Genomic DNA, 16,088 nt, shown 5'->3' with positions numbered 1-16,088 from the left:
TGTAAGTCAAATGAGCCACACAATAATTTAAGCAATTGTGCTTGAGTTCTTTCTGCAGCACGGCATGGTATCAGTCAGCACAGCAATAGGACAGTTATTCTAGTTTGTTTGTTAGTGTCACACCAACATGAGAATGCTGCTATTTTAATTTTGTTTTATGATCCTGATATCGGTTTAGGCTAATCCCATCTGCTTTGAAAAACCCGGAAGATAAGCTTTGAGTAAAGCTGACATAACTGGTTTTAATGCTTTAAAACCTGTTATTAGCTTTACATTTCTCAAGAGCAGCCAGGTTTGCATATTTGTCTTTCTGTGTCTTTCTCTCCTTTTTGCCCAGTGAAGGTGTATGTGGCACAGTGATCCAGGCCCCAGCTTTGTACCGTGCCAGCCGTCCTGTGTGGCACATGGCATGCCTTTAAAGTGGGTTATACTTTGTTGGGTAATGTACACACAAGGTGCTTGTAGAGGTCAGAGGACAGCTTTGGAGAGTTGGCTCTCCTTCCTCCTTTACTCGGGGTCTGGGCATTGAGTGCAGGTCACCTGACTCATGGTACATGGTAACCTTACCCACTGAGCCATCTCAGCAACCCCCCGGGAGATTCTTGACTGCCTCTGTCTGTCTGTTCTCTGCCGTATTACTAGGGTTAGAATTGACGTCAGTAGATGCATTATCAATATGAACCAAGTGATTCTTGAAGGACAGGATTCTTAACATGTACAGCCTGGGAGCCTAGTGACTTCCTGGCAGGGTGTTAGCAGGCACCAGAGTAGTCCAGGACTAGTCTATGAGAGAGAAGATTATCCAGTAACTGAAAAGTCTCCCCCGGAGACTGGCACCGGAACTGTCAGTTCTTAGGAATTCATTTCAAACAGTGTGCTTCCATCTGCTGTTATGCACAGGTTCATGTGGACAAGCTGGACATGTTTAGAAATATGCCTGATATCCTCCACCATCTCACAACAGACCGAAACACCCAGATCCACGCCTGCCGCCACCCAAAGGTACTGGTGAACGCCTGTCCTATCATTTGTGGGGCCTGAGAGACTGAGATCAAGAAGGCAGTCCAGAAATTCTCTCCCAAGCCTCTTTGTGATCCTAGGCTGTTAGCTGGAGGTCATGCAGCTTTTGTGTATTCCATGAGCGTGTACTTCATAATGAGTAACAGGCACAGCCTCATGCATTTTTTATATAAAATTGATTCCTGTGCATGAGAATGAAAATTTACTTATAATGAACTAGTAATTTTGCTAGCTTATAGTTTAAGCAAGTTATTAATTCTTTGAGAATTTCATACAATGTATTTTAGTCATATTTACCCTCAGCTCCTTTCAGGTCACCTCCATCGCCCTACTCATCCACCTGCACGTGCCCTGTTACCTTTTTCTGTTTGTTTTAATTACCCACAGAGTTCAGTTTGTGCTGCCCAGATGTTCCTGGGTGTGGGACCGCCCACAGGTGACCTGCCCGGGGCCACACCCTTTAAAGTGACTCTTGCTCTTGCAGAAGCCATCCGCTATCCATAGCTTCTCAGGAGTGGGGCCTCATGAACACCTCTCCACTCTGTTCAAATGTTGACTGGCTTGCTGTTGTGCAGAGAACCACAGTTGCAGTGAGTTCACGTGTGCAACAGTTCTGTGACAGGTCTAGACCACAGTTTGGCTCCTGTCCCCCACAGCCTCTGGCTCTCTGTCTTTCTATGCCCACGTCCACGGTGATCCCTGAGCTTCGGGGAGGGGATGTGACACAGATGTCTCGTGCGTGCGTGGTTAAGTTCTACTCACACGCTTCTCTGTGCTTCGACCAGTTCTGGGTTTTGTGTTAGCCACTGCCCACTGCGCTCGGGAGCTTCTCTGATGAGGTCTGAGAGCTGCACTGGTCCACGGCTGAGAGATGCTCCCGTGGAGCCCACTTTGGTGTCATGTCCAGAACATATTTAAGCAGATATGTTCTCAGTCTGTTACTATTTGTTTTGAGGTTTAAAGCATGTGTATACTGTGAACTGTGTAGACATAACCTCCTTCCAGCTTCAGAGGAGTGACCTTGTTGGTGCAGTTCCCAGTGCTTCCAGTCATTTGATGCTCACTGTTAACTTTTCTTTGTAGTTCTACCGTGAGGTCACTAAATGCCAGGCTACCATTTTGCCTTTGCCTTTGACATTTTTTCCCCTTTGATAATGTCTTTTTTTTTCTTACAGGTTCATGCATGTATACAATGTATTTATTTATTTTGGTTTTTCTGAGACCAGGTTTCTGCCTCCCAAGTGCTGGGATTAAAGGTGTGTACCACCACCAACTGGCTTACAATGTTTTTTTTTTTTAAGATTATTTATTTACTTTATGTATATGAGTGCTCTATCTGCATGTAACCTGCATGCCAGAAGAGGGCATCAGATCCCAGTATAGAAGGTTGTGAGCCACCGTGTGGTTGCCAGGAATTGAGCTCAGGACCTCTGGAAGAGCAACCAGTGCTCTTAGCTGCGGAGCCAGCTCTCAGCCCTGACCATGTGTTTTCATCATGTTTACTCCCAATGTCTTCTCCTCCTCTGCCCTCTGATTTATAAACTCAGAAGAGCTTAATCTGTCATTTAATTAAGAGAATTAAACTAGTTACTTTCAAATTACAATTCTGAGCCTGATCACAATTTTTCCCTAAAATTTGAACTGTCTCAGCACAGAACTTTTTATATGTAGAGCACTGTTATGATAGCAGCATTGTTCCATCTGCCCAAATCCTTAGGCACAGTGTATGAAAATACATTGTCCCAGCTGGGCAGTGCTGGGGCATGCCTCTAATCCCAGCACTCGGGAGGCGGAGGCACTCGGATCTCTGTGAGTTTGAGGCCAGCCTGGTCTACAAAAGGAGTCCAGGACAGCCAGGGCTGTTACACAGAGAAACAGCCCTGTCTGTTTAAAACAACAACAAAAACAAAAGCAAGAAAGAAAGAAAGAAAGAAAGAAAGAAAGAAAGAAAGAAAGAAAGAAAGAAAGAAAGAAAGAAAGAAAGAAAGAAAATACATTGTCTCACCAACAACATGTAATGTTCAAATAGAAGCTGTTCTGAGGGAGCTGCACATTAGAAGGGCTGGAGAGATGGCTCTGTGGTAAAGAGCTCCTGTTGCTCTTTCAGAGGGCCTGAGTTTGGTTCCTAGCTCCCAACTGCCTATTAATCCATCTCCAGGGATCCAATGCCATCTGCAGGCTTCTTTGGACACCCACACACATGTATGTATACATATGCTCACATACACAAATCTAAATAAAAATAATTTTTTTTCCAATAAGAGAGCTACACATTAGAAACTATTCCTGGTGATAGGTAGGGTACATTTTCTAACTGGTGTGCATGTATTTAGTCATACGTGGCTACACATCTAGTAGACTCTTGGATGGCTAAAAGAATGTATAAAATGATAAACTGGGAGCCCTGGCATCATGGACTGGTGGGCTATTGTAGCATAGGCTAGGCTAGAACTTGCAATACTCTTGCCTGTTTCCCAAGTATCATTGTTGGATTTCAAACTTGGGGCAAATGACTGAGATGCCTACTTAACATATCAAATTGGACCTGGCTGCCAGGTTCTCCCTGCATCCCTCAGTTCCTCAGCTACAGGGCCCTTCTGGCTGGTACACCCCACCCCCTACCCTGAACTCTCCATCCAGGGACCTAGGCTGCTCTTCCCTGTATCATCCTTGGTTACCCACTCTCTTTGAGCCTTCTGGCTGCTGTACCTGGTTCTGCTGCTCACCCCTCTTTCCATATGTCCCAGTTCAGTCCAGTCATATCCACTCTGGATGTCCCTTCCACTGGCTTTTCTCTCCTACATGTCTCTAATAATCTTCTTCTCCATCATGCCTAGGAGCACACATATTTTCTTTCCTTTTTATTTCTTACTTTTTTTTTTTTTTCATTGAGACATGTGCCACCTCACCCAGACATGAGCAGCTTGCTTTTCTGATTTTCTTCTTTGAGAGTCTTCACTGTAGACAGGGTCAGACTGCTATAGTCCAGGCTGGGCTCAACCTCATGCCATGTGCCTCCTCCCTGAACCTGAGGACTTTCTCAGTGTTTTGCATCTCTTTCCTCATAGTGAGGATGGTGAAGCCTGCAGACCAGGCGGTCTGTAGACTGTTTCTCATTTTGGAATAACCTGCTGCCTTTGTTGTGTCTTCATTGTTTTCAAGCTTAGAAAGTCATCTGCAGCTGCCTTTGAGATCCAGTCTACAAACAGCCTTGTTGGAAATATGTAACTGCACTTTAAAACGTGTGGTTATTGGTTTTGTTTGTTCGTTTTGTTTTCAGGCAGAAGAGTATTTCCAGTGGAATAAATTACCATGTGGGATCACTTCCAAAGCTAAAACTACACTCCACACAATCAGCATCAAGCCGTCTACCATGTGGTTTGGAGAGAGAAGCAGGAAAACAAATGTGATCGTGAGGTGAGGCAGCAGCCCTGGGTCTTCTGAGATTCAGGTGAAATGCTGGATTTAGTGTAGTTTAAACATGGGTCAGCAGAAGCCCAAGGAGAGGGTGTGTTCTAATTGTGGGAAATATCTTTTTCACTTAAACACTTTTTAAAATGAAGGTATGCTTCTTCCAAACTATGGCAGTACATCAGCTGGTCTGTGCAGGGGCGTCCTCTGTGAGAGAGGATGGCTGGCCTCTGAAAGCATCTGAGGGCTTTGCTGTATATCACAGACTGGTATTGCAAGAATGGAAGCGCCTAACAGCGAGGCACCTCCACAGTGACCCTCATTCCTTATAGGACTTCCTTGACTCGGCCTGTTTAGATGTCTACAGCAGGTTTCCACATCTGGAAGAGTTGACTCCTGCCCCAAGCAGTAGTATCTGACAGCTTTGTGGTATCACCAAACAGCGTAGGTGTAAGTTCAACCCTATGACGTCACTTAGTTTTTCGTGTTCTGCTTTCCCCTTAGAACCGGAGAGAGCTCGTACAGAGCTTGTTTTTCTTTTCACTCCTCCTACAGTGAGGTAAGAGGATTTGTCAACTCCTAACTTTTCTGCAGCCTTTGTGGCTGATCACCATGGGGCAGGGCACATGTGTGTGGGAGTGGGTGGCGTAGATGCGCATATGTGTGGAGGCCAGAGGAGAGCCTCAGGCGTCATCCTCAGGAAGGCCATCCCACTCTCCTGCAGTAAGGACTCTCGTTGGCTTGAAGCTCACCAGTTAGGCTAGGCTGTCTAAGATTACAAGTGTGTACCATTATGCCCAGCATTTTTATATGGTTCTGGGTATCAAAATCAGATCCTCATATGTGCAAGGCAGGCACTTTAGTGACTGAACCATCTCCACAACCCTCCTTTCACTATTTTCTAAAAATGGTTCCTTTTTTTAAAATATTTTTTTATTTTAATTTTTTTCCACAATTTATTCTTTATATATCCCGATTGAAGCCCCCTCTCTCAACTCCTCCCAGTCCCATCTTTCCCTTCTCCCCCCACCATCCCCTTCCCCCAGTCCAATGAAAGGGATAGTTGTCCTCCTCTGCTATCTGCCCATAGCTTATCAAGTCTCATTAGGACTGCCTGGTCCTCTTCCTCTGTGGCCTGGCAAGACTGCATCTCCAGGGGTAAGTTCATGACAGAGGCAGCACCTGTCCCCCTTACTTGGGGACCCACATGGAGACTGAGCTGCCAGTCAGCTACATCTGAGCAGGGGTCTAGGTCATCTGTATATGGTCCTTGGTTGGTGGATCAGTCTCTGCAGGACCCCATCGGCTCAAATTTTTTAGCTTTGTTAGTGGAGACTCTGTGGGGCTCCTGTCCCTTCCCTGTCTTTCTAGTCCCCTCCCTCTTCTTCCATAATACTCCCTGCACTCTGCCCAAAATTAGGCTGTGAGTCTCAGCATCTGTTTCCATCCCCTGTTGGGTGGAGCCTTTCAGAGGACCTCTGTAGTAGTCTCCCATCCTGTTTCCTCTCTTCCACTGGTTCTCACATGTGCATTCCGTATTTCTGTTTGCCTGCTCAGAGCCCCAGCATCTCTTTTTGTCGGGCTTTAGGTATCCTTCGCAGTGGGGCAGAAGACGATGAAAAATCGAATCACTTGACATGCACATTGTCAGCTCCTACCAGACAGGGCAGTAGTCTATGTCCTTGTTTCAGCTCAGATTTAAACAGTACCCTTTACATGATCTACGAGTAATTGTGTGTGTGCGTGTGTAGATGGCATGAGGTCATCCTGCTAAAGTCTTTTTCAGTTCCTGAGCATGGGAAGAATACATATGCTAGATATGCTTTGTTCAGACTTGAGTTACAGTGATAACCACTGTGAACCGAGCATAAGGTGAAGTATCTGTGCACAGGCAGAACAGAATGATTATGGTAGGAGAAGCAACAAACACAACTTTTTGAAAGCTCCATAAATGACACAGGATAGTGTGTATACTAATTTAAATAGTAATTTTTAAAAAGACAGGATTATGCATCAATTGGCTGAAAATGATGTTGCCTGAGGTTCTCTGTAATTTTATCCTCATTTTGCCCCTGGGGACAGTGATTCAGTGTTCATTCATTCATTGTGCATGATGCCATGTAGAAATCACTGAAACAAGGTTTGAGGGAATTGATGTACTATGTTCTGGCAAGTGTTTGGTGCTGGGTCACCTTGGATGATGGAGAGAGGGTGTTTCTCTTTTGGATGTCTTTTGTGGCTACATCATCAAGGAATACTAAATCACTTTTGACGTAGGCTAGGCCTTCCTCTGTCAGTTGTCCATTTGAAGTCTCGGGTTTCTGCTGGCTGGACCCGATTGATTCTTTAAGTCCAGCAGGAGGTGGGTGGGGGCAAGTAATGGCTTTTGTTTGCATGTTTCCCTAAGGATATAGGAGGCTGTTTGTGTATTTATGCCATAAATGAAGAACCTGAGCTGCAGTCCTGACTGAGATCGCAGCTTACCGAGGTTTGCTTGGGTTGTAGAGCTCTCGAGAGGGAAGTGACAGAGTTCCTCTGTTTAGCATTCTGAACATGGAAAAAAAAATCAAGAAACTGTGATTGTTTAGAATTGTTAGGAAAGGGGATTGTATTTGTAGTGTCTCAGGTCACACACACATACATAAACACACACACACACACACTCACACACTCACACACACACACAGGGTCTTGTCCTGGAACACTTCCTACCACTTGTAAGCCTCTGTCAGAGCTCACACAGCCTGCACTGGCTAGCCTCCTTTCTTGGGAAGCTCTTCCTGTTTCAGTCTTGCGTGTGCTCCTATTCCGCATCCGCCTTTGTGTGAGCACCTGTCACCTTAGCATCCGGCGTTTCAGAGTTTATAGTAAGGGACCCTTTCTCTGGCGCTGAGACAAGTGCGCAGAGGCAAGGTGTCCTGAGCTGCCTGCTCGGAGAGAAATGGGCTACAGTGTTCCCTGCTGGGCCCCGTAAGAAAAGTGCTCTCACCTCTAGGCCTGACTGCACTGTGTCCCTTAGTGACTACAATCTAGGATGTAAGAGGCAGAAGAGTTTAGTGTCTTTCTAGGGTGGTGACACCGTGTGCTGTTTGACTCCATGCGAACAGGCCGTAGAACAAATCAAGTAATCTCCATCATGCAGTTGCCTTGGTAACGACTGTACGAAAAGACCTTGTTTCCGTGTATGTGTGGCCACTACTCAGCTGTATTCTAACTCACGTGGAAGAAGTTGGCCAGATGTAGGCAACTGGACGTGGACAAAGAAATGACTGTGATATTGTAGAAAGACACAATCTTTAGATCCGTTTCTCAGGAACTGAAGGACTTTCCATGGAGCAGGAACCCAAACAAAGTTCACATGTGCAAGTTCCCAGACCCCAACATAGCCCAGTGCTGGGAGGGTTCATGGAAGTGAGGCCTAGGTACTACATGTGTCTTCTGCTCAGCAGGCCCCCAGGGGTCGCATTTTCATATAAATGCAGCTTCATGCTTTGTTCATACTTGCCCGCCATTAACCCCCATCTGTTCTCACTATATGCTATTAAATCTAGTTCCCACATAGAAAACAGACCAGACCATCATTCCATAATTCTCTCCTGATCCTCTCGTTCCTCCCTCCCTCCCTCCCCACACCTTTCCTTGTCTGCTTTTCTGTCATGTGTCTGTACATGGATGTGCCTGGCATGTGTCTGTATGTTACCTCTCCACTCAGTCACCTGTAGACAGGTGTGTAGACTGGTTCTGTCTATGCCTTGGTAACTATGAATAGACTAACCCCTCAATTTCCCATCATGGAGATGACGTATGTGTCTTATATTCCTTCTAGATTAAAGATTTTTTGAGGTACATCTGTCCGGTGAATGCATATCCAAACGTCATTCCGATAGGCCTCACTGTGGACAAGGTCATGGACGTGTGAGTAGTTTCTGTTAGGGGGCCTGTGTTGCTATTGGTGGTCCTGGCTGGGAGGCATGGAGTGCTCTGCCTGAAAGCTTGCAAACCTAGAACCCGTTTCTGTTGTAACAATTCTTTGAGCATCCCCTTTATTTCCATTTCTTCCCCGTCATTTCTAGGGGGCAGAATGTGTGGGTAATGTCAGTTTGTCCTGGGTGGAACCCTGTCCACCAATTACTTGAAATATGAATTTGGCCAGGTCACTTCAGAACCAATCATATCTAACCAGCAAATGCCTTGTTGGGATTCTCAGGGATCCATAGATAGCATATGAAGAGCACCTGACAAGAGCCCCTAGGCCCAGTGGAGAGGTGTCTGTGGAATGGGTGAATAAAACTCGGGAGAGCAAGGCAATGCGACAGTTGTCTTTTACTGTTACTTTTTGTGACCTCTACGTCCTAGTGTGTGTGTACGCGAATGTGTGCATGCGTGCATGCATGAACGCCTGTGCATGTGAGAGCTGCTGTTACTGTTGATGTGTGAAGGTCAGCAGGCAGCTCACAGGGGAAAGTTGTCTCTTTTCAACAGCTGGGTCCAGGGAGCCGCACTCATGTCCTCACTGCCTTTACCCACTGAGCCATCTTGCCGTCTCACTCACTGTACAGCTGAGGCAGCCCTGAAATTTGTGAGCCCCCTGCCTCCATGTCCCAAGTGCTAGCACTGCAGGCATGTGCTACCTTTAAGTCCAATCATTAAACATTTCTTTAGTGCCAGCTCAACAGTTGGGAGAGCTGGTGGGCAGATCCACGTCGCCTGAGTTTGAGGGTAAGATCATGCTGGCATTCAGAGGCATACATGTACACAGCTGTCAGGGCCATGGAGGAAATCAGCCTGGTGTCAGGGAATCCGCCTGAGACTGATGACATATAGCTCTGAGCTTAGACAGATGGAAACAGGCTTCACAATCTGGAGAGAGGCCTACGTGGTGAGTGAAACAGGTGCAGTAAAAGAACCAAGCTGCTTCATGGGTGAAAAGGGAAATGTTTATTCCAACCACCAAGGCTTTCTCTGGGGGAAAGCAGAGAAGTGACAGCAGCTGAGGGGACTTCCAAGGTTTTAAAAGGAAGAAGGAACTTGTAAACTGGGATGGAGGACTTTGATTTTTTTTTTTTTTTTTTTTTTGGCCTTTTGAGACAGGGTTTCTCTGTGTAGCCTTGGCTGTCCTGGAGTCACTTTGTAGACCAGGCTGGCCTCTAACTCACAGAGATCCACCTGCCTCTGCCTCCCTCAGTGCAGGGATTACAGGCGTGTGCCACCTCACCAGGCTTGTGTAGGGATTTAAGAGCCTAGGAGCTCTCGAAGAGCTTCTTCGAGAATAGACCTTGATATGCTAATAGGTATATGTTAATAGAGGAGCCACATGTACCTGTGGTGAAGAGAATGCTTCTATTTGGCAGGCAGAAGCTATTTGCTCAAGTCCCCGAGGTGATGAATGCTGGCTTTTGTCCAGATGCCAGACTTTGGGAGAAGGGATTTCTTGGGACTAGACAGGTGGGAGGTACCAGATGTAGAGTTGGCAACGAGAGCAGTAACTGAAACCAAGAGGACAGAAGTCATCAGGAGAGCATGAAGATCAATAATCAGGCTGACTGCAGAGAGCATGAAGATCAATAACCAGAACTAACTGCAGTAGCAAACTACAGAAAAAGAGCTAGAAAAGGAGATACACACTGTGACATCGGGAGGAGGGAAAGTGGGAGGTGCTAGAGGCCAATTCTGGTAAGCTGGAGAGATGGCTCAGTGGTCAAAAGCTCTTCCTGGGGACCCAAGTTTGGCTCCCAGCACCTACATCCAGAGGTGCACAACTAGCTGCAACCCCAGCTTCAGGGGACCCAATGCCCTTTTATGGCCTCCACAGAACCTACTCAAACATGTGATGGACACATGAATGAATACAGAAATAAAAACAAAAATCTTTTTTTAAAAGTGACCTAGTGCAGGGACTGTGATAGCTCTGGTTACCTTGGTAATGAGCTGATTTGTGTATGCTTACAGCAGTTTTAGTAGACTTGTGACTTAGAAGTCCAAAAGCATGGCAGTACAAAGAAGTACATGGTAGTACATGGTAGACATGCTGGCTAGCAGAACTTGATCCCGCTAGCTGAGATTCAAGATTGCCTCGTAATGCTTAAGCAGAATCCACTTAGAATCATTTGGAGTACTTGTTAACCATGCTTCTCTCATGCGTTTCTACTGGGCGCTGTGTTGTAGCTGGGTGGAAAGTTACTCAAAGAGAATGCACGAAATGGCCCCAGAGGGAAGCAGTTAACAGCAGATTCTAGAGGTGTCCAGTGGGATGGAGCCAGGGAATATAGATGTGAACAGAGGTGACAAAGGGAAAGAAGTCTGGCTGTAGTTAGATGTCAGGTCGGGGGCTTCATGGCTGCCATCATCTGCTATGCTGGCTACAATTCTCAAGGCTTCTGTCAACCTGACAGAAGGGCTAAAACGTAGCCCTCAGTGAGGGTAGACCCCTACAGTTCTTATTTCAGCCCGTGACTGAATCCAGAGATGAAATTTGTAGGATCCTTGCAAGAGGTAAATAAGTGCCATTAAACAGAGAAGACACAGCACTTCACCCATAGTCTCTGGACGTCACTAGGTGTTGCCATGCTCCTAAGTCCTGTCCTGGGATACGGTTCTTTCTTGCCTTAAGGGCAAAGAGTCAAATTTGGCTTAACTCTAAGGCACTTCCCTCTGTACCTGATCGGTCTCTACTGCATTGTCTCTAGGTGCTTCCATTGCCCACTTTATTAAACACTGCCTCTACCTCCCGCAAATGCTCTCCCCATGGCTTTGTTCTAGTCTCTCTAAGTAATGCTTTTCCAAAGGGAAAACTTTCTAATATTTGGATTTATATCAGTTTAAAGCCTCTATGCCGATCCTCCCAAAGTGCCGAACCAAACTACAAACCACTTGGCAAACTGAAGAGAGCAAGAACAATCCGTCTAGACTCAGGTAAGAATGGTTCTGGGCTTCCTGAAATATGCCGAGACTGGTATGGGCTGCATGGTGGGCTGTGTTGTTGCCCTGGGGCATTTTTTCTAAGATGTTAGCAGATACTGAAAAGAGACTTCTGCCTTTGGTTCTGATCAGCTGGAGCAGTGAGGACATACAAAAGCTCTTTTCTGTTCGTGCCTACGTTCTTATAATGGTCTTTAATTTTGTAGTTAAGAACACAAACAAGGGCTAGAGAGATGGCTCAGCGGTTAGGAGCTTTGTCTGCTCTTCAGACGTCCTGAGTTCAATTCCCAGCAACCACATGGTGGCTCACAGTCATATATACTGGAATCTGATGCCCCCTCCTGGCATGCAAGGGTACATGCAGATAGAGAACTCATACATGTTAAACAAACAAATAAATAATCTTAAAACACAGACAAGCTCTGACTAGGAGAGAGAACTTCAGATTTTGGGCAAAGCCTTGTTGGCTTATAGCAGCCACACTTGGTAATTCTAACTTCAGATGTCATCCTTCAGTGGAGTGCCATAAGTGAATCCTCATGGAGGATGCTATTTACTGAACACTTATATAGGGCAAGTCTTAAGCTCCGTCTTCTGCACTATTACAGCTATACCTCTAAACAAACTTACAACTGATGCCCATCTGACTTTGCCAAGGAGAACACTGGAATTTAGAAAACTCCCCAAAGTCTAGCAGGAAGTGATAGGGCTGGGATTTGAACCAGGCCTGTCTTCCATTTTTGCTTCTGTATTTCTACTCATTTAGAATCTAATTTAACTTTAGAGATTTTATTTTTAGTTTATGTATCTGACTTTTGCTCCCATGTGTGTCTGTGCACATTTGCCTGGTGCCTTCAAAGCTCAGAAAGTATCGGCCTTCGAACTAGAGTTAAGGGTAACTGTGAGCCACCATGTAGGAGCTAGGAATCAAACCTGGGTCTTCTGCAAGAACAGGTCCATCTCTCCAGTCCAACAGACTTATTGTTTATAGTTCTGGAGGCTCGAGGTCTAAGAACAAAAGACTGGTACTGTAGTTTCAGTGAGGCTTTTCTCCTGGTTTGTAGTTGGCCACTGTCCTGTGCTCATGTGGCCTTCCCTTTATGCATGCAAACAGTGGAGAGGGGGTGCTGGAGAGCTGGGGGCCTCTGTTGTCTCATGAAGACACCACCCACACCAGGTCATTTACTTCATTAGAGGCACTGAATCAGCAGGCTTATCCTCCTTAAAAGAAAATCTGCTTCTTTTATGCACCTACCAAATCCATTTTTTTTTTTGTTTAAATATCTGATTAATGTTCATTTCTATTTGCTATTTTCCCTTTTCCATGTTTTGGTTCTGCACTTTCTAGACTTCTTAGGCTTATCATTACTCACTTATGTGTATTATAGTGATAACTTACTTTTTTTACATGTTTACTGGAAATATTATTTAAACAACTTAGTGGAAATCTGTACTAGACAATTTAAAGTATATTTTATAAGCAATATGTATATTTTAGTTCATACATGTCACTGATTTTATCGAGGTTTTAAAATGTGGTAGTTTAAAAATGTTTTAAGCCGGGCACAGTGGTACACGCCTGTAATCCAGCACACTGAGAGGCAGAGGCAGGTGGATCATTGTGGGTTTGAGGCCAGCCTGCTCTATAAAGCGAGTTCAGGACAGTCAGGGCTTCACAGGGGAACCCTGTCTTGAAAAAAAGAGAAAAAAATTTAATTGAAATTACATTACTTTTCCCTCTTTTTCTTTTCTTCAATCCCTCCCATAAACCCACTAAAGTTGATAGCCTCCTTTATTACACATACACAAATATGTCTGTGTGTGCATATATAGAAATAAAACTTGCTTTGTTTGTGTATATGGTTTGACAGCTTTGCATTGGATAATAAGGAGGCTCATTCCTGGAGAGGCTAATTATCCTCCTCCCAGTAGTCATTAGTTGCCTGTAGTTCTTTGTCTAGGGGTAGGATGCTGCAAGATTTCGCCATTCCACATTAACATGTCAATTGCTGTTGCCATTTTCCCCATCTTGTTATATAGCCCTTTCAAGGAGAGCTGTTTCACAGCAGAGTTCTTGGCATTTTGGCTCATGTGGTCTTTCTGCACCCCCTTCCACCATATTCTGAGCCACAGATGTGGGCACCGTGATGCAGATGTTGGGGTTGTGCTCCCTATGATCCACTGATATCTGCATTGTGTCCAGCTGTGGTTTTCTGTAATGGTCTCCATTTGTGTAAAGAGAGACTTCTTTGATGAGGGGTGGTAGCTGCACTTAACCAGAAAAGGTGGCTCATTCACAGAGAGGGCTGGGGGGCAGAGGGTCTGAACTAGACTTGTGGGTTTACAGATAATTCTCTACAATTTTGTTGACCAGGCCTTCATAACCTTTAGTTCTTAAAATGTTCCGTGGATTATCCACACACAGGCAGTCTTGAATCTAACTCCAGCTACAGGGCTCTAACACCGTCAGCCTTCTCAAGCCTTTCACTCATGGGTACATACACATAATTAAAAACAGAATCCTTAAAAAAAAAAAAGTCCCCCTGTGAAACTTAGTAGTCACTCAGGTTTGAGAAGGACGGACCCACATTCTCAACAGATAGAAGCCTTCAACTTTAAGTGCAGACTCCACTTTCCCTGTTCCATACATGTCTGTTTTGTTTGTTTCAGAAGAGGAAGGCGATCTTTTTGATGACCTTCTGCCAACACCTTTAAGGCACAAAGTTCCATACCAGGTAACTCTTCTCCCTGATGTATTTTCAATGAAGGCACTGCCACAAGACCAGCCTGAACTGAGCCAAAGGCAGGGGTGCTGCAAAGCAGAGAGTATGTGGAGTGCTACTTCGGCCAACTTCATAGACTGTGAAGAATGCAACAGTGACAGTGAAGAAGAGCTAGAAACCCCACCTTCACTGCAGGGAGGTCTGGGCCCCGAGACACTACCCCAGCAAGATGCTGGTGCAGACATACCGCAGTGGGAAGTATTCTTCAAAAGAAAAGATGAAATCACAGATGAATGCTCAGAAAACTTACCTTCCTCCATAGAGACAGGAGGATCTCAGTCGCCAAAGCTTTTCAGTGACTCACCAAAGCTTTGCAGTGATTCTGATGGAGAATCTACCCACATCTCTTCCCAGAATTCCTCTCAGTCAACACATATAACAGATCAAGGAAGTCAAGGCTGGGATAGCCAGTGTGATACTGTTCTGCTATCATCCCAAGAGAAAAGTGGTGGAGACAGTACCTCTTTGAACAAGGGTGTCTGCAAACCAAAAATCAAAGAGAATACTTCTGCCTCTCAAATGAAACAGAATGCACTGTGTCCACAGGACACTTCCTGTGACTTGGAAAGCAGAGATGAAGTAAATGGAGGTCCTTGCATTAGAGAACCAGACACTCTGAGTGGCAGGAAATCCCCACTGGAGAAAACACTGCTAACCAGTGCACATGGGGATTCGCAGAGCTCCTCTGATTTTGAAATCCCCTCAACTCCAGAGGCTGAGCTTCCTAAGCCAGAGCAGTTACAGTATTTATATGGAAGGCTGGCAACAGGTGAGGGCATATTGTTAAAAAAAGGAAGTGTTCACTCTTAGACATTTAAGAATTAAATTTTAGGGGATTGGGAGGGAAAGAGGGAGAGGGCTATAGCTGGGATACAAGTGAATGTATAAAATTCACTTTTTTTTATTTTTATTTTTTTAAAATAAAAAAATTTAAAAAAATTAAATTTTAACATTTTAGCAAGTATGTCCAGTCTTTTGATGTCGCAACACAATGCCATGCATACATGTACTGGGCAATATTCATAGCTGTGGATGTATGTGGTCTACAGGGTAGAGCAACCACTAAAAAAAACCTACAAAAAAAGTAACACATCAGTATAATAAAAGATGAAAATGGAATGTTAAAGAATGCTCAAATGACCTAAAAGAGAAAACTGTTGTGTGAGATGGCAAAACTAAATCTAAACCCATAATAATCACATTAAATGCAAATGATGTAGAGAGATCCATATAAAGACTCCGGGAAAAACATAACCCAACATTATAGAAAACACAATTCAAGTGATGCAAAGTTAAAAGTAAAACGACAGACCATGTAAATATGTTAAAGCCACAGTGACTATAGTAAGAGCACATACTATCCTGGACAAAATGTCCAACTCAACAAGAAGATGAAATGGTAGAGCTCTTGCATAGCAAGTATGAGGCCCTAGGTTCAATCCCCAGTATTGCCCTCCACAAAAGGGACCAGATACACAAATACAAAAATGTAACATGCTTCTCTTAGGGAACCAGTGTGTGTGTATAGTAAGACAAGAACTGAACACCACCAGGCAATTGGATCTGACAGACAAGAGTATTTTACTTCACAGCAGAATAAATCTCTTCATGTGTACAAGGACCATTCCACCAAGACACACCATATCTTGAATCATTACAAGCAGTCTAGAAGAATAAAGGTGGATGGGTCCTGTTATAGTAATCTGGTAGCAGGGAATGACAGGACCTCATTAACCTCAAAAGTCCTGGGGGCAGGGCTGGAGAGATGGATCAGCAGTTTGCAGCACTTGCTGTTTTTGTGGAGGACCCAGGTTTGGTTCCCAACACCCACATGGCGGCTCACAACTGTCTGTAACTCCATTCCAGGGGACCCAGGCACACATGTGGCGCATATACGTACAAGCAGGCAAAACACTCATACATAAAATTAAAATAAATCTTAAAAAGCACCAGGGG

General features: G+C 44.8%; 1 protein-coding gene across 1 annotated transcript; it reads left to right on the top strand.

Moving 5' to 3' along the window:
- Nucleotides 1-900: 900 nt before the first annotated feature.
- Nucleotides 901-14,996, top strand: LOC129684216 (protein artemis-like; the record flags this gene model as incomplete). The annotated part of the gene is given in 7 exon segments (XM_055617294.1): nt 901-1,002; nt 4,301-4,437; nt 4,936-4,990; nt 8,258-8,346; nt 11,249-11,343; nt 14,020-14,910; nt 14,913-14,996. Coding segments are annotated over 7 exon segments (1,407 nt in total), but the record flags the coding sequence as incomplete, so codon positions are not given.
- Nucleotides 14,997-16,088: the final 1,092 nt, after the last annotated feature.

This window comes from Psammomys obesus, unplaced genomic scaffold (assembly GCF_907164565.1).
Source record: "Psammomys obesus unplaced genomic scaffold, mPsaObe1.curated_primary_1811, whole genome shotgun sequence".
Lineage (NCBI taxonomy): Eukaryota > Metazoa > Chordata > Mammalia > Rodentia > Muridae > Psammomys > Psammomys obesus.
The sequence above is the reverse complement of the archived record's forward strand: the minus strand, read 5'-3'. Positions and strand labels throughout refer to the sequence as shown.